At 45.6% G+C, this 27,937-nt stretch overlaps 1 protein-coding gene across 3 annotated transcripts in view; it reads left to right on the top strand.

Annotated features, from left to right (window-relative positions):
• TOMM40 (translocase of outer mitochondrial membrane 40) overlaps positions 1-27,937 on the top strand; it is a 138,908-nt gene that overhangs the window by 26,254 nt on the left and 84,717 nt on the right. For all 3 annotated transcript variants that reach the window (XM_033914232.1, XM_033914231.1, XM_033914233.1), the window contains exon 3: positions 24,701-24,768. In XM_033914232.1, the coding sequence (XP_033770123.1) occupies positions 24,701-24,768 (68 nt within the window). The remainder of the gene's footprint in view (positions 1-24,700; positions 24,769-27,937) is intronic.

The following is a 27,937-nucleotide window of genomic DNA, read 5'->3' as shown; positions in this document are numbered from 1 at the left end:
TCAAGGAGGCCTACACTCATATTCCAATTCATCCAGCAATATCTCAGATTCATGGTGGGACACCTTCACCTCCAATACCGAGTGCTACCCTTTGGCCTGTCCTCGTCACCCAGAGTCTTCACCAAATGCCTGGTTGTGGTGGCCGCAGCACTCAGAGCCATGGCCTCCAGGTGTTTCCTTACCTGGTCGATTGGCTCATCAAGGATTTCACATCTCAGGGAGCTGCTCTCGCGATCCAGAAGACAATTTGGTTACTGCAACACCTGGGATTCGAGATCAACTTCCCCAAATCCCACCTTCAACCTTCCCAGACTCTTCCCTTCATTGGAGCGATTCTGGATACTACCCTACTCAGAGCGTTCCACCCGCCCCCACGCAGGGATGCCCTCCTTCATCTCTGCCACTCAGTGTCCTCTCACACATCCATCTCAGTGAGACAAATGATGGTCCTTCTAGGCCACATGGCCTCTACAGTTCATGTGATTCCGCTTGCCAGACTTCACCTCAGGATTCCCCAATGGACCCTGGCGTCCCAGTGGTCCCAGACGTCCGACCCTCTGACTCGCCTCATCCGGGTCACTCCTGCTCTACAACAATCTCTTCTCTGGTGGATGCTCTCCTCCAATCTATCCAGAGGCTTGTTATTCCACACCCCCCACCACAGAAAGTCCTCACGACCGACTCGTTGACTTATGCCTGGGGGGCCCACCTGGACGGCCTCCGCACCCAGGGTTACTGGACCAGCACGGACCGCCAGTGCCACATCAATCTCCTGGAACTCAGGGCGATCTTCAACGCTCTCCAGACCTTTCAACATCTCCTTCGTGACCAGGTTGTCCTCATTCGCACAAACAACCAGGTCGCCATGTACTACGTGAACAAGCAGGGAGGCACGGGATCGGCCTCTCTCTGCCAGGAAGCTTTGAAGTTTCAAGTTTATTAGATTTTAATATACCGACCATCAAGCAAATATCTGGACGGTTTACATTAGATTTAAAAATGACAGATAGGAGTAGGAACAATTGAAGAATTATTAAGTAATTTAAATAATATATAGTGAACATTAAAGACATTAACAAGACGGACTTGACAGTGAGGAGAGAGGGAATGGATGGGTACAGTTACATTGTAGGTAGAAAAAGGAGAAAGAGGGGTTGGGAAAAAAACATGTTGGATGGGAATAAAATATATGGAATGTTTGTAAAAGAGAGAAATTAGATAGAAGAGAAATTAAGAAGTGAGAAATTAAATAGAAGAGAATGCATCACGAAATAAAAAAGTTTTTAAGTTTTTCTTAAATTTGTCAAGGTGTTGTTCGTCTCAAAGTGGTTGTGGAAGGGAGTTCCACAATGTCGGGGCAGTTACCGCAAAATTTATTTTGCGTGTGTAATAAAACTCTTTTATAGACGGAATCAATAAGAGATTTTGATTTGAAGATCTCAAAGTTCGAGTAGAGCACTGAGGAATGAGAAATTTGTAAAGATATAGCGGCAGGTGAGAAGATTTTATTTTGAATGACAAAAGAATGATTTTGTAGGTGATTCGATGCGTCACGGGTAGCCAGTGAGCTTCTTTTAGTGCTGGCATAACATGATCATATTTACCTAGGTTATAGATGAGTTTTATTGCGGTGTTTTGTATAAGTTGGAGGCGGCGAATTTCTTTTTGTGGGAGGCCATTGAGTAGGGAATTACAGTAATCTAGGTGAGAAATAATTAGAGAATGAACAAGAATTTTGATAGATTCGGTTTCTAGAATTGAGGTCAGTGAACGAATTATGCGTAGTTTAAAGAAACATGTTTTAACTACCGAACTAATATGGTCATGAAATGATAGGTCTTTATCAATGGTCACTCCTAAGAGTTTTATTTTTGTCTCCATTTGAATTGGGATAGATTTAATAGATATGGGATTGGGCGACTCGCAACAACACCTTCCTCAGAGCGGTCTACATTCAGGGGGCGGACAATGCCTTAGCAGACAGCCTGAGCCGTCTTTTGCAACCTCACGAGTGGACCCTCAACTCCACGCCCCTGCATCATATCTTCTCTCTGTGGGGAACGCCTCAGATAGACCTCTTTGCAGCCCCCCACAACTTCAAACTGCCTCACTTCTGCTCCAGGATCTACACCCCTCAAGGCAGATGCATTCCTCCTGGACTGGACGAATCGCTTTCTATATGCGTTTCCTCCATTTCCTCTCATCCAAAAGCCTCTAGTCAAGCTGAAGTCAGACCATGCCACCATGATCCTGATTGCCCCACGGTGACCCAGACAACCTTTACTCCCTTCCATTCCAACTCAGCAGCAGGGAGCCATACCTCCTGCCAGTTTTTCCATCTCTGCTTACACAGCATCAGGGATCTCTGCTTCACCCCAACCTGCAGTCTCTACACCTGACAGCTTGGTTCCTCTCAACGTGACCCCTCTACAGTTTTCCCAACAAGTGAGGGACGTCCTAGAAGCTTCACGGAAACCAGCTACCAGACAATGCTACCACCGGAAATGGACTAGATTCTCTGTTTGGTGTGTCTCAGCGCTAGGAGCCTCAACACTCCTTGTCTTCGGTTTTGGACTATCTTTTGCACCTGTCTCATTCTGGCCTCAAGTCTTCCTCGATACGGGGAGACATGATTGAGACGTTTAAGTATATCACGGGCCGTATCGAGGTAGAAGATGATGTTTTCTGTCTTATAAGACCCTCGACCACCAGAGGGCATCCGCTGAAAATCAGGGGAGGGAAGTTTCATGGTGATTCCAGAAAGTATTTCTTCACTGAAAGAGTGGTCGATCATTGGAACGAACTTCCTTTGCAGGTGATTGAGGCCAACAGCTTGTCGGACTTTAAAAGAAAATGGGACATTCACGTGGGATCTCTAGGGGAGTAAATTCAGGGGGGTGGGTCATTAGAGTGAGCAGATTTGATGGGCCATGGCCCTTTTCTGCCGTCATTTTCTATATTTCTATGATACGAGTTCATCTCAGTACAATCGCTGCTTTCCATCAGCCTCTTCAAGGGAAACCTCTATCTGCTCATCCTGTGGTTTCCAGATTCATGAAAGGACTGTTCCATATCAATCCTCCCCTCAAACCGCCTCCAGTGGTTTGGGACCTTGTTGTTCTTTCACAACTTATGAAGCCTCCATTTGAGCCTCTTCACAAGGCTCACCTGAAGTATCTCACTTGGAAAGTGGTGTTTCTCATTGGCCTCACTTTGGCCCGAAGAGTCAATGAGCTACAAGCCTTGGTTGCGGACCCACCTTTTACAGTATTTCATCATGACAAGGTGGTTCTCTGCACGCACCCGAAATTCCTTCCTAAAGTTGTCTCAGAATTTCATCTCAACCAAGCCATTGTGCTTCCAGTGTTCTTTCCGAAGCCACATTCTCACCCCGGAGAATCTGCCCTGCATACTCTGGACTGTAAGCGTGCTTTAGCCTTCTACCTAGAACGCACCAAGCCTTACAGAACTGCTCCTCAACTTTTCATCTCCTTTGATCCGAACAAGTTGGGACGCTCTGTTTCCAAGGCACCATCTCTAACTGGAGGGCGGCTTGCATCTCATTCTGCTATGCCCATGCTGGATTGCCCCTTGACTAAAAAATCACAACCCATAAGGTCAGAGCGATGGCAGCTTATGTAGCCTTCCTCAGATCAACACCGATTGAGGAGATTTGTAAAGCTGCCACTTGGTCCTCGGTTCATACCTTCACCTCACACTATTGTCTGGATACCTTCTCCAGACGGGATGGACAGTTTGGCCAAACAGGTACTACAAAATTTATTCTCCTAAGTTGCGAACTCTCCCACCATCCCATTCTGGTTAGCTTGGAGATCACCCATTAGTGAGAATATTTGCCTGCTTGTCCTGGAATAAAGGAATGTTACTTACCGTAGCAGTTGTTATCCAGGGACAGCAGGCAGCTATTCTCATGTCCCAGCCACCTCCCCTGAGTTGGCTTCTCTGCTAGTTAGCTGAACTGAGGAGACACTCCCGGTGCATCAGGCGGGAAGGCACTCGCACATGCGCGGTGTGGGCGACTCGAAACTTCGAGTTTTCTTCAAAGAAGCGTACGCATCGGGGCTCCGTTGGATCACGTCACCCATTTGTGAGAATAGCTGCCTGCTGTCCCTGGATAACAACTGTTACGTTAAGTAACATTGCTTTTCGTCATATCTAGAAAGCTGTTTATCAGATTGCTTTTGATTTTTTCTGCAATAAGGAATTTAAAGTCATTGTATTTCTGAATAATAACACTTTCCTCTGGAAGAAATTGTTTATACTTTAAACAAAGAGATCTGATATGTCCATTTCCGAAGTCAGTCGTATTGTGATATTGTTGTACAGTCAAAAGCAGACCATTCCTCAACTTTATTTTCAGGAAATCTTTCACCCAGATGCAAACATAGGATGTTGATGAAGGTTAATATGGAATTAGTATCCACTGAAACTTTTTCTCCAGACCTCACCCTGTTGTCAAGAATTATCACTCCACTTAACCTTGTCGCCTAAGTATTGCATTCGAAGTTTGTTCAACTTACCCTGTGCAAGATGATAAGCTTCCAATGGTGTCAAACCACATTTTTGAAATGCCATGGTTAAGGAAGCCAGTTCTGATAAGACATCATTCAAAACTTCAAGTGTAATATGAAATTGTTCACTGTTCAGCTTCTTATAGCAGTACTTTGCAATAGGATCATTATCTTTGTCTTCTTCAAAATATTTTAACAGGGGATCATAATTTCGAATAATTGCTTTAAGTGCAAAGTGTCTAGATAACCAGTGTACTTCATTCAGAGGTCTGAAAACAATTGATTCACATTCAGATGCATCTGCTATTTCTTGAAATTTGCATCGTTTAGTAGAAGACCAACAGAACATCGTGTACACAGTTCTCATTACAGTTTCTACTTCTTTCATCAATTTTACTTCTTTCCATGAATCAGAAAGTCCCAAATCTTCCCGATGTGTAACACAATGTTGCTGCACTAAATGTGGAATGTCTTTTCTCAGCTGTGCTGCAACACCATCTATTTTGCCCAACATCACAGAGGCACCATCAGAGGTGAACATAACCATTTTATTCAGGTCAAGTTCATGTTTCCTATAGAATTCCCTAATTGCTGTTACTGTTGATGTAGCATCACATGCTTCCAACTGTAGCATCCCACCAAATGATGTCCTATACTCATTTGAATTGACTGGCCGATACTTAAAGTAGAGTATTAAGTACTTGTTGACAGAAATGTCTGTGCTTTCATCAACAGTTAACGTATGATACGTTGCTAATTTAATGTCTGCCATACGATCATTTTGCACGATGCCATTGATAATTCCAAGAAATTCAAACGCATAGTTTTTGCTTCTCCAGCTAGGTATACTAACATACTTCGCTATGTGCTCATTGATATCTTGAACAGAGAGCATTGAGATATTCATCTTAATGGCCAGCACAACACTGTCGACAAGAACCTTAATTTCATCAGGACTGGAACGCTTCCGTTCATTACTAATTTGCCTGTTTTCTTTTTTGGTTGGGCTTTCAAGCAACATGTTAACCAGTCCCCCTCTTAAATTCAGGTTTTTACTTCTGAGTTTCCTAATACTGTCGGTATGAGATTTACTTGATAGATGGCATTTCAGAAAGTCCAGTTTCCAAACATCATCCGATATTTTTCCAGTAGAGAATTTTCCAGTTGCTTTGGCATCTTGACAGTAACAACACACAACTCCATCGTTTTCGTCATAGGTAAATATTTCACACAATCGAACACGCATTGTATTTCAAGATTCCAGTGTCTCCGTTTCAACAATTTCTTCAAGCCATTCAGACCTAAAAGCTGTTGCAGCTCTCTTGCGTTTTACACTTTTCACCATTCGCAGTTTAGACATTTTAAGAGTTATATCTGGTTGCAATTTAATAAACGAATACAGTTATACATCCGCAGTACCATGCTGCACACTACGATTCCACGAAATAAACAATATAGCGGAACTTCAGGAAGTCAAAGAATCGGAAGTGTTTCATATCCTATGGGCCATAGGCTATGGCCCTATGGGGCACGTGACGTGTCAAGATCAACTGCCAAAGATAATGGAATCACGTGAACGACTTAAAATTTATATTATAGTGCTTCAATAAATGTGATAAATGGGAAATCAGAACAGCTGGTCTTCTGCAACATTTCATTTTAGCAGTGAAAATCATTTTAGGCAAAAATTTATTTTTTTGTGCGCGCTATTTTAATTTGTGTGCGCGGGTTCAACAAGTTGTGTGCGCGCGTACAAGCGTACAGCTTAGAGGGAACAGTGCTCGTGACCCTTTTCCAGTCTGAGTAGTGGCCCTTCACTCCTACCCTTTGCATTCTTCCCACCAACCAATTTTTGATCCATCTATGTACGTATCCTTCCATCTCATGGTTCTTCAGTTTCCGTAGTAGGCGTTCATGGGGTACCTTGTCAAAGGCTTTTTGAAAATCCAAGTATATGATGTCAATGGGGTCCCCTTTGTCCATTTGTTTGTTAATTCCTTCGAAGAAGTGCAATAAATTTGTTAGGCACGATCTTCCCTTGCAGAAGCCATGTTGGCTTGTTTTCACCAGTTTATTCCTTTCTAGATGCTCATCGATGCTGTCTTATCAGTGCTTCCGCCATCTTCCCCAGAACCGAAGTCAGATTTACCAGTCTGTAGTTCCCTGGGTCACCTCTCGATCCTTTTTTAAAGATGGGTGTAACATTAGCTGTATTCCAATCCTCCGGGATCATGCCTGTTTTCAGGGATAGATTACAAACCTGCTGTAGTAGTTCCGCTATTTCCTCCTTTAGTTCTTTTAATACCCTAGGGTGGATTCTGTCCGGGCCCGAAGATTTGTCAGTTTTTAATCTATCTATCTGCTTATATACGTCTTTGAGGCTTACCTCATGGATGTTAATTTTTCTGCTTGATCTCCTTTGAAGATCTTTTCAGGTTCCGGCATGTTGGATGTATCCTCTCTTGTAAATAGTGACGAAAAGAACATGTTTAGTCTATCTGCCACTTCTTTTTCCTCCTTCACCACTCCCTTCCTATCTCCTTCATCCAGCGGTCCCACCTCTTCCCTTGCCGGCTCCTTCCCTTTAACATATCTGAAGAACGGTTTGAAATTTTGTGATTAGGTCCATAGTGGCATTCCCTCTCGTCGGTTCTCTGACAAGCTGCTCCATGAAGCAGTCCTGTATAGTCCCCAGGAATCTGGTTTCCTTAGCGCATTTTGAGTTTCCAAGACTCCAGTCTCCCATAACAATGGTGTTACTGTTTTTGCATTCCCACCTCATCTCGGCTTCCATATCTTCATCGTTTACTTTGGTTTGCCCAGGTGGACGATAGTACAGGTCCTTTCCTTCCTGGTATTTTAATCTATAGCGATTCCAAATTGTTGGTCATCGCTGCTGTGTCCACTCTGGTCGAGTGTATGCTTTCTTTTATTTATAGGGCTATTCCTTCTCCTTTCTGACCTGACCTGTCCTGGCGATTGTTTGCACCCCGGCAGTGCTGTATCCCATTTGTTTTCTTCATTCCACCATGTTTCAGAGACCCCAATGATGTTTAGGTTCTCTTTTTTGGCTATGACTTCTAATTCTCCCATTTTGTTCCTTAGGCTCCTTGCATTAGTATACATGCAATTTAAGTCCTGGTATTTTCTTGTCTTCGTGTTTTTTTCCTGTGCTACGGTCTTCTTATCATGCTCTTCTTGACCTGTCAACTCTTGTTGTTTGCCCGTTTTGTCTTCCCCCTGTGCTACGTTCTTTTTATTATCCTCTTTTTCTGTCAACTCTTGTTTGTCCGTTGTGTCTTCCCACCATTTTTCCCACTCAGTATCTTCTCGGGATATCTTCTTCTGAATCATTGACACCTGGTCGACTGACGGCTTTCCCCTTCTTCTTAGTTTAGACTGAATTCAGACTAAAACTAAACTCAGAGAAAACAAAATTTTTCATAGCATCACCACGCCCACTTGACACTAAAGCATCATTGTGCATCAACAACCTTAGTTATCCCATTCAACCCACTATGAAGGTATTGGGAGTAACACTGGACCAGAGCCTGACCATGAAAGACCAGGTAGACTCCTTAATTAGAAAAATCTTTCTCACCCTCTGGAAGCTTCGGTCCATCAGAGCGTACTTCGATGTCTCATCATTTCGAATCCTGGTACAATCCCTTATATTGAGTCAACTCGATTATTGTAACATCGCCTACTTGGCACTCCCCCAGAAGAATATGCGGCGATTGCAACTGGTACAAAATGCAGCGGTTAGACTACTTTGTGGACTGAAGAAGTTTGATCACGTAACACCTTCCTATCGACTTCTACACTGGCTGCCGATGAAGGCACGTGTGAAATTCAAGTTTGGTGGTTTTTGCTTCAAGGTACTTTATGGCTTAGCCCCTAAATATATAACAGACCTTTTCTCTTTCACAACCAACAGACATAGGCGAAGCTCACACCCAAACTTTGTTTCTCCACCAGTTAGAGGTTGTAAATTTAAAAGTCATAACCAACATATTTTCTCACATAAAGCAGCACTATGGGGTAAAGATCTAGAACAATTACTCATGCCTACTACTTATAGGGAATTCAGGAAATGCCTAAAAACACATATGTTCCTGAAATACTTAGGAAACCAACCTATACAATCTTAGTCCCAACAAACGATCTCTAGAACTGTTAATCACTAAGTCTGTACTTTGTTTATTCCACTCAATCTGTAATATCTTTAATCATTGTAAACCGCATAGAACAGGGGTGTCCAATGTCGCTCCTCGAGGGCCGCAATCCAGTCGGGTTTTCAGGATTTTCCCAATGAATATGCATGAGATCTATTAGCATACAATGAAAGCAGTGCATGCAAATAGACCTCATGTATATTCATTGGGGAAATCCTGAAAATCCGACTGGACTGCGGCCCTCGAGGACCGACATTGGACACCCCTGGCATAGAACTTCACGGTCCTGCGGTATATAAATTGTTATTATTATTATTTAAAGCCTGCTCTATTCCTCTCCTGATGTTATTTGCTAGAAGTCTAGTTCCTGCCGTGTTTAGGTGTAGTCCATCTCTCCTGAAGAGCTTGTTCTTGCCCCAAAACGTTGTCCAGTTTCTCACGAAGTGGAACCCCTCTTCCTCACACCATCTCCTCATCCACGCATTTATTGATTGTAGTTCTGTGTGCCTCTTTACATCTGCCCTTGGTACTGGTAGGATCTCTGAAAACGCTATCTTCTGAGTCCTCATCTTCAACTTCCTTCCCAGAATCTTGAACTGTTCGATCAGTGCATTCCTGTTGTAGTCATTTGTCCCAATGTGGATCATCACTGCAGTCTCTTCCGTCTCTGCTCCTTCTAGGATCCTTTCAATTTTGTTGACGATGTCTTTTGTTCTAGCTCCTGAGAGGCATGTCACTAGCCGATCCTCTCTCCCTCCTGCTATGTGGCTATCTACTTGCCTTAGGATTGAGTCTCCCACTAGGATTGCAGACTTTCTCTTTTTCAGTTTTTGCTCCAGTCACAGGTCTGTGTCTTCAGTGTGCTTTACTGCTACCTCTTCCAGGTATCGGCAAGACCTTGCCTCCCCTTCCTGCTGGATTCCTCTATGGGCTTCTTCTTCCTTATAGTCAGATTGCTCATGTCCTCCATTCCATGTGGGTATATCTTCGTCCTTTCTACGATGTTCTTGTTCTTCCACTCTCCTGTAGGCTTCCTCAATGAACTCCTCGAGCTCCCTGACTTGTTTTTCAATGTGCCTCTCTCTCGTAGGGTCTTCAGCTGTCTTGAACGTGTCTTCTGTGATGTAAAGTCCCTCCAGTTCCTGAATCCTGTACTTCATTCAACTAATTTCCTTCTTCAAGCTTTTCAGCTCTTGACACCGACCACATACATATGACTGCCTCCCCGAGGGGAGGTAATCGTACATATGGCAGTCCTTGCAGTACACTGGGAAGCTCTTCCTCTGGGTTCCCTCTGCTTCCAATGCTGTCCGCCTTTTTGGTGTACTCTCTATTATTGCACCGGTACCTTTTTGCTTGTGTGTGTGTGTTCTCTTCTGTGTCTGCCCCTTCTTTACCTTCTGTTCCTGCTGCTTCCTTTCTTTGCTGTGTGTGTTCTCTTCTGTGTCTGCCTCTTCCTTACCTTCTGTGCCTGCCGCTTCCTTTCTTGGCTGTCTTTTGCTTGTGTGTGCTGTCCTTACCTTACTTTGTGTGTGTGTGCTCTCCTCTGTGCCTGCCACGTCCTTACCTTGGTGTCCTTAGGTGTGGTGACTCGGCCCTTTGCAAAGGCGTTCTCGCTAAGGCGAGCACCTTTGCCGCGTGCTGTTGGCTCCTCCCCTTTTAAGGGGGAGGTCGGATGGTGACTGGCGGCGCGGTGGGGGTGAGCAGAGCTTACTCTCACCGCTGCCCCTAACTTCCTGCTCTTGCTATCGGCTTTTGGTTTCTGGTCTTCGCTTCCCTCCTTTCTCCTCTAGCTCTTCTCCTCTTGCTGCCTGTTCCTCTTGGCTCTCTCACCTGAAGCTAGGCACCCTCTCTCTCTTCCATATGGCATCTTCCCTCTTTCTATGTCCCTTCAATAAACTGTATATCCTGTGTCCCTTCTCTCCTTTGCACATGATTCATTTCAGCTTCACCCCCTCTCCATTTTTCTGTCTCCACCCCGTCCCTTATGCTTTGGCATCTCTCTCTTTCTCTTCTCCTTCCTTCCCCCTCCACACCATGGTCTGGTATCTCTATCTCCTTCCCTTCCCTCCCCCCATGCTATGGCATCTCTTCCTTCCCCTCCATGGTCTGGTATCTCCTTTCCCTCCCTCCCATGGACTTGGCATCTCTGGTTCCTCTCCCTTGTCTTCCTTCTCCCTCCTTCCCTGCAGCATCAGCAGCATTTCTCTCCCTCCCCCCTTTGCCTGTGCAGCATTTCTCCCCCTTTGCCTGTGCAACATTTCTACCCCCCTTCCCTGTGCAGCAGCAGCATGTGTCCCCCCTTCCCTGTGCAACAGCAACATTTCTACGCCCCCCCTTCCCTGTGCAGCAACAAACTACAGATCCACCATTTACAGTATTTTATCACAATAAAGTGGTTCTCGGAACTCATTGTAAATTCCTTCCCAAAGTTAACGGAATTTCACTTGAATCAATCCATTGTGCTATCTATATTCTTTCCAAGCCTCATTCTCATCCTTGAGAAACAGTTCTTCACACATTGGACTGTAAACATGCCTTGGCCTACTACATACATAGAAACATGAGGGCAGATAAAGGCCAAATGGGCCATCCAGTCTGCCTATCCACAGTAACTATTATCGGCTTCGGGGGTGAGGTAGGGAGGATTCGGCTGCAGTGGCTTTAGTAGGGGGGGCAGGCAGGGAGAGAGGAAGAAAAAGCTGGGGGGTAATGGATTGTGTTGGGTGGCAGGGTTGGCTTTGGGGGTGGGGTGAGGCGGTGCAGGCAGGGAGAAATCAGCAGTGGTGGCTTCAGTCAGAAGGAAGTGCAACCAGAGACTCATGAAATCACCAGACAATAAAGGTAGAAAAAATGATTTTATTTTCAATTTAGTGATCAAAATGTGTCCGTTATGAAAATTTATATCTGCTGTCTATATTTTGCACTGTATTTGTCTATTTTTCTATAATTGTTACTGAGGTGACATTGCATATTTAAAGTCATCTGCCTTGACCTTTTTGAAAAACCCCTGAATATAAATGATAATTAACATTTTCTCTGCTTACCGTGTGCTTTGTGTTTTTTTTTTTTTAATATTGTGGTTACCATTATGTATTAATAAGATTATATTGTGTGTGTATGAAAAATAGATGGAAGAAATTGCATTACAATTAGTATTATTATTATGGGGGTGGGTCTGGGGTGGAGCTTGGTTGGCATTTGTTAGGCTTAGGGCAGCGGTCTCAAACACGCAGCCCACGGGCCACATGCGGCTCTCCAGGTGCTATTTTGCAGCCCGCGGTCTGGACGCGATGATCAACTGCTCCCTTGCTGCAGTTGATTGTTCCGGTCAAAGCTGCGGCCGGCGGTGGCTCCTGGCGCCATCCACACCAGCATTTCTCTTTCCCCTTCCCTTCCTTGTGGAGCAGCAGTGTGTCTGGCCGGCTCAGTCGATCATTCCGTTCAAAGCCGTGGGTGGCGGCTCCTCGCGCTATTCTCTCCTGCATCAGAAGCCTCTCTGATGTCACAACATCAGAGAGGCTTCAGACGCAGATGCGGATCTCGCGAGGAGCCGCCGCTCGCGGCTTTGAACGGAACGATCGACTGAGCATGGGAGCTGGCCAGACATGCTGCTGCTCCACAAGGAAGGGAACGGAAGGGGAGAGGAAAGAGAAATGCTTCTGCTGCATAGGAAAGAGGGACCCTAGGGAAATGCTGCTGCTGCACAGGGAAAGGGAGAGAGAGGGAAGGGGGATGAGAAATACCTCTCCTGCACAGGAAAGGGGGAAGGGAAATGCTGCTGCTGCACAGGGAAAGGGAGGGGGGAGGGAAAGGGGAAGAGAAATGCTTCTGCAGCACAAGAAAGGGGGAAGGGAAATGCTGCTTCTGTTGCTGCTGCACCCAATTGGGGAAGGAGAAGGAAGACAAGAGAGAGTAGAGGAACAAGAAATGCCAAGTTCATGGGAGGGAGGGAAGGAAAGGAGATATCAGACCATGGAGGGGGAGGGAGAGATGCCAGGGCATGGAGGGAGGGAAGGAGACAGATGCCAGACCAGGGGGAAGGAAGGAAGGAGGGAGGGAGAGAAAGGAAGGAAAGAGATTTCAGACCATGGAAATAGGACGGAAGAAGAGAGAGATAGGAAGGGAAGGTAAGACATGGAAACGTAGATTTTGAAAAGAAAGCAGAAAAATTGAATATTAAGTTAATGCCAAAGATGGATGCAAGGCAGAAAGTGAAGATGGAGAGAAAAACAGTCAAAGGACAAGAAGGCCCTGGAAACATAGTTAAAAGCACAGAAAAATAAAGTCACCAGCCAACAAAGGTAGGGAAAATGATTTTATTTTCAATATAGTGATTGAAATGTGTCAGTTTTGAGAAAGAAAAGATATTAAACTTTAAATGTGAAGGCTGCAGAAAAAATGGAGTACTTGGAGGGCCGCAGAAAAAATAGTTAATGTCTTATTAAAGAAATGACAATTTTGCATAAGGTAAAACTCTTTATAGTTTATATATCTTTCCTTTTAACTGTTAAAGGAAAGTTTTATAAACTATAAAGAGTTTTACCTCATGCAAAATTGTCATTTCTTTAATAAGACATTAACTATTTTTTCTGCGGCCCTCCAAGTACCTACAAATCCAAAATGTGGCCCCGCAAAGGGTTTGAGTTTGAGACCACTGGCTTAGGGGGTACTTGGCTTGAAAAGGTTGAGAAACACTGCTCTAAGAGATCCCACATGCCTATACCATGCTTTCTTGAATTCAGACACAGTCTGTTTCCACCACCTCTTCTGGGAGACTGTTCCATGTATCTACCTCTAGTGAATCCGTGTTGCTTCTGGTCTTGTAATCCACCAGATTCCAGAAACTTCATCATTATCTGTTGTAAAATTGTTTCCATTAATTTGCTTACCATAGAAGTAAGACTTACTGGCCTGTAATTCCCTACTTCTTTGTGGTGAGGGACCACATCCACCCTTGTGTCTTCTGGCACTACTCCTGACTCTAGAGACTCATTGAAAAGGTCAGTCAGCGGATCCACCAGAACTTCCCTAAGTTCCTTCAGCACCCTCATATGTAGACCATCCAGCCCCATTGCTTTGTCTACCTTTATTTTAGCTAGCTCCTCACAATCACAACCCTCTGAAAATCGATCAGGGTTGGACATGTTGGTTCAGCCGTGGTTGGAGAAGGGGCTCTTGTATGTGTTTCCCCTGTGAGTCATCCAGGCCTGCTTTTCCTAGTGGCACCTGCACAAACATAGTTTTGTCTACAGAGAGAAGAAGGTCTCAGGTTGACTGTTCAGACAGATCCTCCTGACTCAGAGTCTGATTCTCATAGAGAATCTGGAATACTTTGGGCTTACGGCATGGTTTTTGAGTGGGCTGCCCTGATAAGGGATATTTGGAGGTCAAGTTTGAAGTTTATTTAAGCTTGATATACTACGTATCTATCCTAAGCAGTTTACAGAATACAAAGCTAAAGTAATTTATAACAGGGGGGATCTGACGTATAGAATTAAAATATAATACAATGAGGGAAATGTCACAGGATATAAAAGGGAGACGAATAGAATTACATTGCTTCCTAAAATAATGAAATCATTGGTGGCGGGGAAAAACAAAAGGGTATGTGGTATATCTGAAATCAAGCTCCAGGTCTATACCTCATAAGCATCTTTGAAAAGAGAGGTTTTAAGGTCAGATTTGAATTTAGCAGTGGTTGTTTCCACTCTGTTTAGAGTCAAGACAACCTCGATAGTGGTGGCCTATGCTAAGGCCAGGAAGACTTTCCAACAGTGGTGTGCTAACATCAATGCGGAGCCCTTACAAGCCCTAATCTTTGTAGTTCTGGAATTTTTGCAAGAGGGTCTTGAGAAAGGCCTGTCGGTCAGATGTAGCAGGCCTTTTCATGTTTCCGAGCTCAGGGAGAGAGGGCATTTCTGGCCTTTTACCCAAATGTGGGAAGATTCTTTAAAGGGGCTTTCAGGTTAAATCCTCCAGTGCGCTTACAGTCCCCATACTGGAATTTTAATATCGTTTTGCAAGGTCTCGGTAGGGCTCCATATGAGCCCTTACAGGAGGCTTCTTTCTTAGATCTGACAATCAAGACGGTGTTCATGGTAGCGATTTACCTCAATAAGACAAGTCTCTTGAGTTACAAACTATCTCTTTCAGGGAGCCATTTCGTAAGATTATTTCTAGGATTATTCATACAGCTGATTCAGCACAGCCATTTTATTGCTGACTTGGCCACGATGAATCGCCTGACCTCTTATGGGGGGGCTCTACCCCCTCCTACACTGCCAAATTATGAGAGCTCCCTCAATGCCCCCTTGCATCTCCTCACGTACCTGACCACATGGGGGGGGCTATTCCCCCTCACAAGAAAGAATGATCCCCCCGACCCACATACTTGTTGAAAAGTTTGCTGTCATGAACAGTGTCTCTGACCCCAGTGTTCTCCCCAGAAATTTTTTCCAGCCGGGTGGCACGAAAAAGTAGCCAGGTGGGGCAGGACGGGGAAATTTGGTGGTTCAAATTTGGTGCTTTGCAAATTACCCCTCGCTGCTTACGGTGAAGGAGTAGGAGTGGGGAATAGGGTTGGTGCATGGCCTGGAACACTATGAAAATTACCTCTCCCTGCTCATGGTGAAGGAATAGGGCAGCAGTGTCCAACCTTTTGGCTTCCCTGGGCCACATGGGACGAAAAAAATCTGGGGCCGCACAAACACTAACACTAGCTGATGAGCAAAAAAAAAAAAAGGCTGAGCAGGTCCCAAATTTGCAATCATTAATATAGAAGATGTACGTATCTAATAATAAACCTTCATTAAAGGGACACTGTGGAGAGTAACCCAAAAAAGCAACACATACCCTGACTGAGTGATCCTCCACGTGCACCGCTGACAGTGGGAGCAGCCACAGGCTTCCGCATCCCGACTAATGAACAGGGATGCCTGCTCCTGATTTTCCCATTCACTTCTATTACAGCTACGATGAATCTCTTCAGAGCGGGGATGCTGCATCAGTTGTCAATGGTGCAGGTGGAGGATCGTTCAGTCAGGGTAAATATTACTGCTTTTTTGGGCCTCCCATTTTGAGCTTAGGCTCCCTCAAAATGAACATCTCCCTGCTGTAGCTAGTAGAGATCCCCAAGCCTCACCAACTGATGGCCACCTCCTCCCCTCCAACTTCCCAAGTTCTGCAGCTGGCAACAATATTGCAGAGCTGCTGCCTTCCATCCTCCCTGCCCTTCCCCCAACCTTGGCTTTCCTGCATGCATGAAAACAGTGGCAGCTTGAGGATATTGCCATTGGCTGCAAAGCTTGGAGATTTTGGGTTGCCAGACTGGAGGAAGATGTCTTCAGGTGGCAGGGCTTGGGAATCCCCAATAGCTCAAGTATTTGTAAATTGCACTCAGATGGGAAGAAACTTTGGTGCTCATCCACTAATTTTGGGCTCCAGTCCCTCCCCCAAATAAGCTGTATATGACTACGCCACTGACTACAAAAATAATTGTGATGCACATATCCCAAAGATAACATATTCTAGTTAATAAATTCAAAATAAAACAATTTTTTCTACCTTGTCTGGATATTTTGTTTTTCCATCATCTTGGTCCCAGTTTCTCTTTCTGTTTTTTGTCTATCTTCAACTAATTCTCTTTCCAGTGGCTGCTGTTCATTTTTTTTCTCCTCGTGTTTCATTTCCTCCTTATGCTTGTCTCCAACATATTGATTTTCCCTTTCAGCTTTAACTTTTTCTTTTCTTTTTTGTCTCTGTCCACTAAAATCTTGCTTTCTTTCTCACCCTTCTTCTTTTTAAATGTTCAGCTACCTCTCAATTCTCAATCTTCTCTGTCCCTAGCTCTCCCATTTCCCATCTCACTCCTTTCCCAGCCTCTTATTTCCTGCTATCTACTCCCCATTACCACATTTCTACTATGTACTCACTGCTCTCTCACGCATCTTATCATCATCTCTCTTTTGACCTCATTCACATGGTTCACCACTTTCAGAATCCCCTTCCCTCTCTCTATTGGTCAGGCTATAACTCCCTGTCCCTTTCTTTCCATCCCCTTTCTTATCCTAGCTCTCTTTCCTCCTGCTCTCCCATGGGTCCATCTCTCTTCCTTATCCCCATGGTCCAACATTTTGCTCCCTCTTTTCTGTTTTTTTTCTTCCTTCCCCCCTTGATGCTGAACAATGAAATGAAGGAAAAAAAAAAAAGAGTTGCTGCATCTCTTTGCCTTCCATACACAGGCCTTAAATTTATCACTACTTCCCTTCCATCCCCAGATCCATCTTCTCTCCCTGTCTCTTCCCATCTGCGTCCCACCCCATCTCTCCCCCTGCCTTGTTCCCCCAGGTCTACCATTTCTCCCTTTCTCTTCCCAAAAGTTCTTTCTTCAAGTATTTCTTTCCCTCTTCCTCCACCCCACCCCTGGAACAACTTCTCTCCCTTCAGACCACTGCCCACCATCTCTCTGTCTGTCCTCTGTTTCTGGCCCCATAAGCTCTCTCCCCTGCCCAATCTAGCACTTCTTTTAATACCCTCCACCCTCTGTACTTTAAAAAAAAAAAAGAGAGACCTTCAACAAAACCCCTCCTCAATATCTGAAGACCCTGAGAGCCAAATGAAAACAAAAATACTGAGCTCCCCACCCCCACCCCACCTACTCCCAATCAACAATTTACTGGAAATATCCCACTACATGGTGGCCAATCCCCGCTCCCCACCAACCTTAAATGCAACCTAACGGTATGAAAGTAAAAACTAACATCCAGCCATCCACTCCGCTACACTCAATAACCACAAAACACCACACGATCTCAACTCAAACACACATCAGGAAAAATAGAAGCATATCCCTGACATTAATTCCAGAACAGGAGTAACAGCCAAAAAGGTCCTGTAAAGCTGTCCATCAAGCTGGCTCCCTTCTGATGGTCTGTGCTCTGAGGCCGGACGTGCAAGCCAGCCACGGTGGTTCAAAAGATGGAAATCTCAAAGGCCACCACCCGCCGACGATTCCTGGACCCCAAATCTGGATCGCATCCTCCATGAAATGCACTGTTTTCAAAGTTCCTTTCAGTTGAAATAATAGTGCGAATGGATGGTGCCAGCGATAGCGAATCGCCTTTTTTCGCAAGTACTTCAAGACTGGTGTTAAGTCCACTCTCCGCCTTAAAGTGACTGACGCCAAGCCGGTCATAATTTTTCCACTGAAGAGGCGATTGCACCCGAGCTTTAGCCATGACAGCCTCCTTGACTTTTTTTTTTTTTCAATATTTCTTTATTGGTTTTCAAAAAATTACCTTACACTATAAGAGAACATGGTGTTCACAGAAATACATGAATACCAGCAATCTTCCGAACTTCACCATCAGCCATAAACCCCCTCCATCCACCCCCCCATCCCACCCTACCCAATTAACCAGAAATTTACAATACAAGACAAGAAATACATTCCCCATTCCAGAAATTAAGTCAGTGTAATAGTCAGGCGTTAAGCAGATGACTTCGAGCTCTAGGGGTCAACGTTAGCCAAAAGGGTTCCCAGCATAGACGAAAAGTCCGACCAAGTGACGTATCCAACGAAGAAATTCGTAGGCGGTCCATGGAAGCCTGCTGTAACATCAAAGTGCGCCAGTGAGATAAAGTAGGGGATTCAGAGGAAATCCAGCAGTGCAGGATCACTTTCTTCCCCATCAACACTGCACGTGCCATAAAGCTCCTAAACCCTCTCGGGGAGGCGGGTTTGAGGCTGTCCAACGTGAACAGCATAACTGGACTAAATGCAAAATTGTAGGTCCACATACTTCGGATATGCCTTTGAAGCTGTTGCCAAAATGTTTGCACCTTCACACAGGTCCAAAACTGATGCCCAAGAGTTGCAGGAGAATGAGAACATTTAAGGCACTGAGCTGAAGTACACATTTTTGCCCGAAACATATAAGAGGGGGAGCGATAGAGACGCAGCAGAAATTTGTAGTTCATTTCAATCAATAATGCATTAAGCGTCACTCGAGCTGTCGCAGAAATCGCTCTCTTAATCATGGGGGATGTAACCACACAAGCCAGCTCCAAGGACCATTTAGTGGCATAGTTCTCATAGGAAAGCTCGCCCATACTCTCCTGAAGGTGCCGATAATGGAATCTCATCGGGATCAGTACCTGCGCCGACAAACTCAAGGCCTCCGAGATGGACTCCATCCAACGATCAGTAAGAAAATCCTGGGACAAGGTACGTATATATGAAGATAGTTGAAGGTATGAGAGCCAATCGCACGCTCTCCAGCCGTGGTCCCGCTGAAGATCGGCAAAAGGTTTCACGGATCCATCCGAGTTGACCAGTTGAAAAATGTACAAATTGGCATCAGCAGACCATACACTGGTTGGAGTAGGAGTGAGCCCTGAAGGAAATCCCCCATTACCCCGCAGAGGCAAATAAGGAGTTACTTGGGGCGGGATATGGAGTTGATGGCAAAGAAGTTTCCAGACTTGGCGCATGGGTCGCAAGAAGAGATCTCTTGCAGAGGAAGTCCGTGGAGGAAGACTCTGTGCATGGAGCAGGTAGCTAAAATGAAAGGGAGCACAAAGCATAATTTCTTGTCGAGAGGCTGAAAAATAATGAGTCCCACGGAACCAGTCGTTAATATGTCTCATCTGGCACGCCTGGGACAACAACCGAAGGCTGCGCAATCCCAAGCCCCCCAGATCTTTAGGACGTGCCATATGTTTCAAGGACATACGTGCCCTCTTTCCATTCCATAAATACTTTTGTAAATATTTTCCAATTAGTTTGTCATGTTTAGCTGTTAACAACACAGGAAGCATCTGAAACATATACAGCCATTGGGGCACCAGAACCATATTATATAATGCTATTTTCCCTAGCAAAGATAAGGGATATACTCTCCAGTTCTCCAATTTGTGTAAGGTGGAGTGGACCAATGGCTCTATATTAAGGGTATACAATGCTGAAAGGTCGGGGGATATAGTAACACCCAAATATACAAGAGTACCTGGGGCCCAGGTCAAGGGAAACGGTCCCCGCCACTGAGACTGAACCTCGGGGGACAATGGCAATACCATTGATTTTTGTTTATTTAATGTCAGGCCCGAGTACATACTGAATTCGTCCAGCAAATCCAACGCTCTCGGGAGAGATACAGTAGGATTTCCCAGAGTCAGCAAGAGATCGTCAGCATAGGCCAGGACCCGTAGTTGCGTGTGTCCCTCCGGTAACCCCTGCAATACATCATCCCTCAAAAGTGTGCGGATAAATGGGTCCAAGTATAAAAGAAATAAGAGAGGGGATAATGGACTGCCTTGTCGGGTACCCCGGGCTATAGAAAAATTAGGTGACCTGGAATTGTTTACCAATACACACGCTGTGGGGTCTGTGTAAAGCAAGTGTACCATGTCTAAAAACCACCCCTCAAACCCCATGTAAGAAAGTACCCTAAAAAGGTAGACCCAGTTCACCTGATCAAAAGCTTTAGCTGCATCTAAGCCCACCAAAACTCCCTGAGTACCAACATCCCGTGAGCGCTGTAGTGCCGTGAGCAGTCTACGAACATTCAAAACCTAGTGTCTGTGAGGTACGAAACCAACTTGTTCAGGGGTAATCAGGGCAGGCAACAGTTCAGCCAATCGGTTAGCTAAAATTTTGTCAAGAATTTTAATATCTACATTAATCAACGAGATAGGTCTATATGATTCAAGATCCGTCCCAGGTTTACCCGGTTTGGGGATCAACGTTATAAATGCATGATTAGCTCCCACCGGAAAGTTTCCCTTTGTTAGCGCCGCAGTGTAATATGCCTCCAATGGGCCACAAAGAGAAGCAGAAAGCAGGCGGTAAAACTCGGGGGAGAACCCGTCAGGGCCCGGGGAAGTGCCACATTTGAGTTGTTTTATCGCCGTTTGAAGTTCCTTGCCCTGAATCGGGCGATTCAGGGCCTGTCTGTCAGGCGAAGTCAAACGAGGAACCCCAGCATCTGTAAGATAATCCTCCACCTCAGGACCCCCCTGGGGGTCTCTAGAAGCATAAAAGTCCCTGTAGTATGTCAAAAAACTATGTGTGATATCAGCAGTGGAGGTCACCTCCCTACCCGAGGGTAGCACAAGGCTGGGAATGTAACGAGGAGAGCGTCGAGGTCTCGTCAGGCCAGCCAGTAGTCGGCCCGATTTATTGCCAAATTTGTAATATTGAAACCTAGAGTAATGGCGGTATTTCAGAGCTCGTTCATGCAATAATGTGTTCAATGCAACCTGTGCAGCCACCATAGCTTCCCGGGCTAGGGAAGAAGGGTGTGCAATATATGTACGTTTCAGCCTCCTATACTCTCCCTCTAGATGTAAAATGCCCCTGGAAAGACGCTTTCGCTGTGCCGCTACATAGGAAATAATATCCCCCCTAAGGACCGATTTCGCTGCTTCCCAAAACAAAAGTGGTGTTTCCAGATGTTGAGAATTAAATTCTACATAGTCCTCCCATTTCTGGGCAAGGTATTTTTGGAAGTCAGAACTGGAAGCCAAGTAAGTTGGGAATTTCCAGTTCCCCCCTCCGGTCGAGTCGTCACCCTGCAAAAAATCAATCCAGATTGGGCAATGGTCCGAAACGGACAAAGGGCCCACCTCCGCTGAATGGACCCGAGAAAAAGAAGCAGTAGAAGTCAGGATGTAATCAATTCGTGAAAAAGTGTTGTGAGCCCGAGATTGATGTGTAAAGTCCCTATCAGTGGTATGAAGCAAACGCCATGGATCAATAAGATCCAATGTATCGCAAAGGAAGGGAATACCTCTTGTGGGACTAGAGGTCTGAGAGGAACCCGGACCCGTCCTATCCAGTGTGGGATCGAGTACCTGGTTTAGGTCTCCCAGTAAAATTAACGGGCGTGTCGTGTCCCTGAGCCCCAATGAAACTAAAGATGTGAAAAAAGTGTGTTCGTATTGGTTGGGGGCATAGACTACCAGCAAGTTAAAAGTACATTCGGACATAGTCACTCTACACAATAGAATCCTCCCCATGGAGTCTTGGTAAAGTTGCTCTACCCTCCCCGGAAACCCCCTACGGACTAACAAGGCCACCCCTGCCTTCTTATTCGGTGAAGATGTGGAAAACACCTGACCCACCCAACCTTTCAGCAATTTAGCATGTTCAGCGTCAGTCAAGCGGGTCTCTTGGAGACATGCCAAATCTGCTCTATGATGCTGAAGGCGCTGTAATATTTTACTTCTCTTTACAGGGGATGTTATTCCACACACATTCCAAGATAATATTCTAAAAGTTCTAGCTCTCATGGATCATAAAGTGAGAACCGCTCTGTCCTTTGCCACAGGAAAACCCTCCCAGGCTCCCAGCCAGGCCCAAGAGGGAAAACATTGTCAAATACACACTCAGAAAACACTCTAGTATTATTGTGGATAGCCACAGTATGCCCTGGAATGGAGAAAAACAAAGCTCTGTACAATAGCCCACCCTCCCTCAACCCAATAACTCCCCCTCCCAATGTACCCCCATACATCCCCAAACCCCCCCTCCCCCACTCAAACCCCCAACAGGAAACCTGGCTTGCCAAGAACCTTCCTGGTTCCAGGGAAGCAAAATCACGCTTATGAGGCCGTCAGGGCCCTGTCCTCTCAAACAATTATTTCAACAAGTCCAGAGAGTTAGTATGATAAGTTGAAAAATTCAAAGGCAAATCTACCATCCTCGCCAGCAAAGTCCCCATCAGGCAATGCAAATCAGGCTGGTGATGAGGAGGACTCCATACTATTAATAAAATCTCCTGCCAGTGCCTCTGAGTCAAACACGTGCCACTTCCCTTGGTGCTGAATTTTTAAAATGGCCGGATAGATGAACATGAAGCGCCGCTTCTTTTCTACCAATTTGGTACAGAGAGGGTAGAAAACTTTGCGCCGGTCTGTTAGAGCAGCTGAGTAGTCCTGTCCAATGCGCACCGGGTGGGTCTCGTACATCAGCGATTCTCTGTTTGCTCTGTACGCCCGAAGTATCTCCACTTTGTGGCGATAATTATGTAACTTCCCGATAATTACCCTAGGGCGCTGGTCTGTCCCAGCTCGGGCGCCCACCCGATGCACTCGTTCAAAGCGGGCTGGTCCCAATGAGGCCGGCATTGGCAGCATACTAGCCAGCCACGATTCCACCACCGAGAGGAGTGCTGATTCCGCTATGGTTTCCGGGAGACCTACAAATCTCAGGTTTCCCCGGCGCGATCGGTTCTCTAAGTCCTCCAATTTGTCCTGACAGGAACGCAATTGAGTAGAGAGCGTAGCCACCTCATTTTCCAATGCCAAAGCCCCGTCCTCTACTGCTGACACCCGGGTCTCCAATTCAGTGACACGTTTAGAATTATCTTCCAGGAGCGTTTCCAGCCTGTTCAACTGAGTGGAAATCAGTTCCATTCGCGGTCCCAGCGCCTGCAAGATTACTTGCTCCAGGTCCGCTAGCGTAGCCGGGGTAAAGGTCGGGCTTGTTGCTCGGGACGCGTCCGCCATTTTGTCTTCGCTCGGTTTTGCTTTTTCCCGATCTTTTTTCGCCGATTTTGAAGCCATCACGATCGGGGATTTAGCCAGAAACTTGTCCATATAAATCTAGCACCAGAGCTGACAGCGGGAGGCAGAAATTACGCGGGTTTATTCTCCGTTTTCAGCGAGAGGAGGAACAGGGCTCAGGAGCCGGTACAGCGTGCTGCCTACCAGCTCACAGCATCACGTGATCTCCAGCCTCCTTGACTTTAAAGTTTTAAAAACAGGGCGGCCTGTTAGCGCGTGGCACTTGCAAGGCTCTATGAGCATGTTCTAGATGGATATCTTCAGGCAGTATGGTCATCAGATATTAAGCAGCGAACTCGTGCTCCGAGGCTGTAAAGTGTGCGTGCCGGCTTCCCTTCTCTTCTCTACCCCCCCCCCCACCCCCGGACATAACTTCCGGTTTCGAAGGGAAGCTGGCACGCACACTTAAGAGCCTCGGAGCACGAGTTTGCTACGGGCTAAAGTGGGAATCTCCAAGCCGGTGAGTTTTTGTTTTATTTTTTTAAAGTTGAGCAGTAGTTAGATTCGCGATCGGATGACAGCTAGGCAGTCATCTAAATTAGCTGGGCGGAGCGCCCGGCTAAAAGGCCCTAGGGAGAACACTGGACCCCCCCCCTTGCTCGCGCTGGCTTCATCTCCCCTCTTACATCATGTCGTGGTCCCGTGACTAGAAAGTGACGTCAGAATGGAGCCAAGGCAGGCCGAGCAGGGGTGGAAGATGCAACGGAAAACTTTTTGAAGAGGTATATTGAGGGGGCAGAGAGGTTAGAAGGAGGGGGAGTGAAGAAGAGGAGAGGCACTAGCGGGAGGGGGGGTGAAGAAGAGGAGAGGCATCAAGAGTGTGGGGGGGGGGGACGGAGAGGACGAGAGACACCGGGGTATGAGATACTGAGGGTTCCATCCATAGCTCAAGTGGAAGAGTATTCAGGATTCCACTGTGATCTGGAAAATCTGACAGGCTGGGTCAAGTCAGGTTTGTGAACTGCTATGCTCCACAATTTTGACTGTTTTTGTAAGATTTTCCAGTGCTGTGGAGTTGGGATCTACTACTCGGGATCTAGTTAGGTATTTGGGACCTGGATTGGCTGTTATTGGAGACAGGATATTGGGTTTGATGGACCTTCAGTTTGCCCCAGTATGGCAGTATGTTCTTAACCTCCGATAACTCCTCTGTTTTTCTACTTTTTAACTTTGACTCAGACTTCTACTGTCCTGGATCCAAAATACTGGTAAATATATATTATATTTACTAGTTTTTTAGATCAGGACAAAATATAAATTTATCATATGTATTATATAGTTTGTTTGTTTGTTTTTAAATTTTGAACCTCTGAGTCAGTACATTTTTACCGAGTCAGACTCCAACTTCAACTCCATGTCATGAATCCAATTCTACAGCCCTCAGATTTTCCTAAAATATTCCCCGTGTCTGTATATTTTCTTTAGATTTGTATCCTGTCCAAATGGAAGGGGTGAAATTGACAGTCAACAAAGGCCTCAGCAATCACTTCCAGGTAATGGAAAAACTGTTAACTCAGTTGAACATGTTGAGTTGGGTCTGGGCTCTTTAAGAAGCTCAAGGAGGGACACATGAGCAGGATTGAGAATAATGTCAAGGTATACAGTTTTTGGTTTGAAGCTTGCTAGTAATGGCTGACAATTCAAACTTGAAGGATAATTTTATAATGCCATCTATACAAGGAATATATGGCATGTATGTGATTTAAACGTCTTTGAGGAAGTGGATGGTATAAGGTTGGATTTCCTTAAGAACTCTCCATCACTGAAGCAGAATTATGTTAAGAGCAGGGGTACTGTTCTGTCTGGCCAGGAGGACAAGACTCATGCCGAGAGCAGGAAGTTTAAAAACATTCTGACAGAACAGAACAGAGGTATTGGGTATTTCAGGAAAGATTTCAAGTCTGGGCTGGAGAAAGGGGTTCCCCAGTGGAGACCTAGCATTTGATTGCAGTGTTGAAAATGGGTCAAGCTAAGCAGGACTATATGTGAAAATATTTACCCAGCTCATGACTGCAGTGTTGAAAGATGGGTTAAGATGGGAAGATTTGAGCACAAATAGAAACATGACGGCAGATAAAGGCCAAATGGCCCATCTAGCCTGCCCATCCGCAGTAACCATTATCTCTTTCTCTCTCTGAGAGAGGCCCTCTTGAATTCAGACACAGTCTGTTTTCATCACCTCTTCTGGGAGACTGTTCCACACATCTACCACCCTTTCTGTAAAAAAAAGTATTCCCTCAGATTACTCTGGAGCCTATCACCTCTTAACTTCATCCTATGCCCTCTCATTGCAGAGTTTCCTTTCAAATGAAAGAGACTCGACTCATGCACATTTATATTTCATAGGTATTTAAATGTCTCTATCATATCTCCCCTCTCTCGCCTTTCCTCCAAAGTATACAGATTGAGATCTTTAAGTCTGTCCCCATATGTCTTAACATGAAAACCACACCATTTTAGTAGCCTTCTTCTGCATCGAATCCATCCTTTTTATATCTTTTTGAAGGTGCGGCCTCCAGAATTATACACAATAATCTAAATGAGGTCTCACCAGAGTCTTATTTAGAGGCATCAATATCTCCTTTATCCTAGGACAAGCAGGCAGCCTATTCTCACATATGGGTGACGTCATCCATGGAGCCCTGATGCGGACAGCCTCACAAGCATACTTGCTTGTAGAAATTTCAGAAATTTTGAGTCAGCCGCACAGCGCATGCGCGAGTGCCTTTCCGCCTAGTACAGGGCAAGTCTCCTCAGTTCTCAGTTTTCCGCAGAGCCAAGAAGTCTGTACTTTGACGTTCTGCGCTGAACTTTGTTCGCTTCGTGCCTTCTCTTACCATGGTTTGTGTTCTTTTTAGTTGCGAATCGCTGTTGTTTATTTCTTTTACTTTAAAAAAAAAAAATAGACTATTTTATTTTTCTTCGTCGACTGACTTGGCAGGGCAGACCACTTGGCTGCAGTGTGCGATTTCTTTCTCGGATCCACACTGCTGGTGCCTCGAGTGCCTCGGGCCGAACCATAGTCCTAAGTCGTGCGAGCGCTGTGCTACTCTTCAACTTCGAGCCCTTAAATGTCGTCGGGTTTTAGTGGAAAAATTCTTCAGGATGGATTCTTCAGTGACACCTTCGACCTCGAGTGCTGCCTCGGTCCCACCTTCCACCGAGGGTACTCCTCCTTCCACGACTCCGACCTCGAGTCTCATCATACCATCCTCGTTTGGATCGTCTTTAGCCTTGAGCATACCTGCTTTATCTTCCCCTGAGCTCCCCTCAGGTCAGATACCTGAGCAGAAGGTTCCAGCGGTGGCCCTCAAGCTCTCCAAGACTTCCAAGTCAAAGCACATCTCCACCTTGGAGCCTATAGCCTCAGCAAGTGGTCCAGTTTCAGACGCGGATCCACATTTGAAGGCTTCTCTTTAGACCATGTTGGAGCAGCAATTTGTTCAATTACTGAGCAAATATGGTTCTGCCTCGACAATGCCTCCTGTAATCCAGCCTGGGCAATCAGCAGTCTCCCGCGAGGTCGAGTCCCTGCTTGTGCCTCGAGCTGAAGCTTCACACTCTATGCAAGGAGCAGAGTCTTTGCGAGTGTCTGGTCTGGCATCTACACACTTGATGCAAGGAGCAGAGTCTTTGCGAGTGTCTAGTCTGGCATCTACACACTTGATGCAAGGAGTAGATTCTTTGCGAGTGTCTCGACAGGAATCCTTACACTCCATACAAGGAGCAGAGTCTTTGAGAGTGCTTCGAGATTCCTCGATCCAAACCACTGAGTTTCGGTCTACAGCTTCTAGCCCTATTCATTCACCAGCCTGTTTCCAGGCATAGAGCGAAGTCTCCTCGATCCTACTCGAGACCTGCTTCCAGGCACCACTCTCGTCGTCTATCGAGGCCCTCATCGAGGCATTCTTCGAGACGCAGGTCTCCTTCCAAAGAGCAGCCTTCCTTATCCAGACCTCATTCCAGACCTTTCAGCTCTTCAAGGCCTCCTACTCCTCGTTCAAGGTCACCGCTTCCAGACCCAGAGGAGTCATCTGCTTCCACTGCCTCCTCCAAGTCTCCATATTCTTTGGATTGCCACTTCTCCAGAGAGGCTTCGCCTTTGTTCTCCATTCGAGGCGCCTCGAGGTCATCGAGTCCCTCTCGAGGCAGGGCCCTGGTGGATCAGCTCTCCTTCACTTCCTTCGTCAGATGGCTGATGACCTGGAAATTCAATTAGATGCTGGTTCTAAATACTCTAAGAAGTATCTCGAGGTCATGCATCTGCTTCAACCTCCTGCAGAGTCACTTAAGCTTTCTCTTCATATGCTTTTGTCTCAAACTTTCAAACGATGTCTGGAGACTCCTTATGTTATACTTGCTGTTCCAGGCAAGTTGGACTCGAGGTATAGAACTCTACATTGCAAAGGGTTTGAGAATTCACAGTTATCTCACCAATCCCTCCTTGTGGAGTCCTCTTTGAAAAGAACCCATCCTTCCAGGGTCTATGCTACAGTTCCTCCTGGAAAAGAGGGTAAGACCATGGGCAAGTTTGGACATTGTCTTTATCAAAATGCTATGATGTCCTGCAAAGTCCTCAACTACAATTTTATCTTTGTTACTTATCTCAAGTTCCTCATTGATATGTTTCCAGGCTTTCTCCAGAACCTGGATCAACATAGC

This window comes from Geotrypetes seraphini, chromosome 11 (assembly GCF_902459505.1).
Source record: "Geotrypetes seraphini chromosome 11, aGeoSer1.1, whole genome shotgun sequence".
Lineage (NCBI taxonomy): Eukaryota > Metazoa > Chordata > Amphibia > Gymnophiona > Dermophiidae > Geotrypetes > Geotrypetes seraphini.
This window is presented reverse-complemented; position numbering and strand designations above follow the sequence as displayed.